The 1,728-nt window shown below is 56.2% G+C and overlaps 1 protein-coding gene across 1 annotated transcript; it reads right to left on the reverse strand.

Moving 5' to 3' along the window:
• Positions 1-897: 897 nt before the first annotated feature.
• Positions 898-1,395, reverse strand: LOC143220296 (uncharacterized). Its single transcript, XM_076445965.1, has one exon. It carries the CDS (start codon positions 1,393-1,395, stop codon positions 898-900), a length of 498 nt encoding a protein of 165 aa, XP_076302080.1.
• Between the last annotated feature and the right edge of the window lie 333 nt (positions 1,396-1,728).

Here is a 1,728-nt window from a genome sequence, read left to right on the forward strand (position 1 = left end):
CCGACGGTGGGTTCCTTGCCGGTCTGCACCCCGTCCTCTTTCGGATCGTTCTGCCGCACGAAATACGACGCCTGACATCGAGTGAACGGAACGTTAGCGGATCCCGGTTTCTTCTCCCGCGATATTGATTTTCAAGCATTCGAGAATACGCTGCAATTTATTACGCGATCAGCGAAGGAATAGGCCATTTACGCGACACCGCCATAAATAGCGTAGGTTAAGTACGGGGAACAGCTCCGCGTGTCGGGTCCAGAATGACTATATCCCTGGTTGAAGGTAATAGCTATACTTGGCTTGTATTGCTAATATACTCTGCGATATCTCTTGGATGATCGTATAGCTTGTTGAAGGAATGTAATGCATTAGACGACCCTGACGCTATGAAACCAGCCATATTATATCTTCGTCATGAAATTTCATAGTCTATCTGGCGAGCCGGAATTCAGGCGCAGGTCACCACGGTCTTCCAGTGACCCCCACGACGAGCACGTAGTCCAAGCTCCGCTATGGCATACGTTTCTGTTTGGTACTCTTCCTTCCCGTGCCTTCAACGGCCACAGGCGATCACAACGCGACGCCGTCCCTCTCAACCGCGGCCTCCGAGAGAGTCGGGCCCCCACCCAATCACCAGCGGCTCGACCTGGCGGCTGGCTATCATAGGACAGAGACTGTCCCTCAATTCCATCTACCAGGGCCTTACACTCTGGGTTAGTTCTGAGATGGCGCACCGGCGAACTCACGACGCGCTCGCTGCCGCATTCTTCCCATGCGAATAGGGGCCACCACCCCTCTTACCCATTCCGCGGCCTCCTTATATAGCATCACGTGCTCTCAAAATACGGCAATTCTGCGCCATGACCTCTTTTCCTTCACCAACCTAGTAATAATGGCGGAGAGCTACGAACTCGCCAGCGACACGACACCACCAGGGTGTACGGCTGCCTCCGACAAGGAACAGACACTCCTGAGGGCATCGAACGTGGATCGTCCACGCTGGAAGTCGTACTCCTTGTCATACAAATGCGGGACCATCCACAGTAGCTGCTCCTTCAAACGGATTGCCAGTACCCGCTCGAGGAGTTGCCTGGCCTCGTTGGATAGGCAGGAGGACCGGTACGCCGTGCGGGAGTCAAGGGTCTTACCCTGCTTCTTGAACAAAACAGCATATAGCAGCAAGCAGATTATGGGAAACACAACTTCCTGCTGGCATTCGTTCACCAACTGCATCGTTCTGTCACGTAGTGCACCCCGGGCGAGCGCCGACGCACGACCCGGAATACCATCCTGTCCCGGTGCTGTCTCCCTCGCTACGAGTTTCCATGCCAGCAGCTCTAGCTCCTCCCTGCTGACTTCGAGTTCGTCCGTCCTGGTAGTCCTGACCGTCGACTGGTCCATCGATGCCCCCCCCCCCCCGTCATCGTCGACGGCGGGAACAGAGTGACGTGGGTAGGCGGGGTCCATGGTCTCTATCAGCGGAGCGACCTAGACCCTTAGCTTCCCTAGTACCATCCGGTAAGGCCGTCCGCAGGGGTCGTCGTAGAACTTCTGCAGCAGGTCGTGCCAACTCCGGGCCATAGCCGGAGCGACTTGATGGTCCGCCTGTACCCCCTGTGCTACGTGGCCTCCTCTTCATTTCTTGTCAATCTCCTGCGACGCTCATGTCGCTATCGGCGTCGGGCGAAAATTACGTGCTCGCGATGAACTGCGAGCTCCTCGCCCCACCAGTAC

Source organism: Lasioglossum baleicum, unplaced genomic scaffold, assembly GCF_051020765.1.
Source record: "Lasioglossum baleicum unplaced genomic scaffold, iyLasBale1 scaffold0681, whole genome shotgun sequence".
NCBI lineage: Eukaryota > Metazoa > Arthropoda > Insecta > Hymenoptera > Halictidae > Lasioglossum > Lasioglossum baleicum.

Bases quoted from the DNA above. Each gene is read 5' to 3' on its own strand.
- LOC143220296 (XM_076445965.1), bottom strand. From the start codon at position 1,395: ATGGACCAGTCGACGGTCAGGACTACCAGGACGGACGAACTCGAAGTC.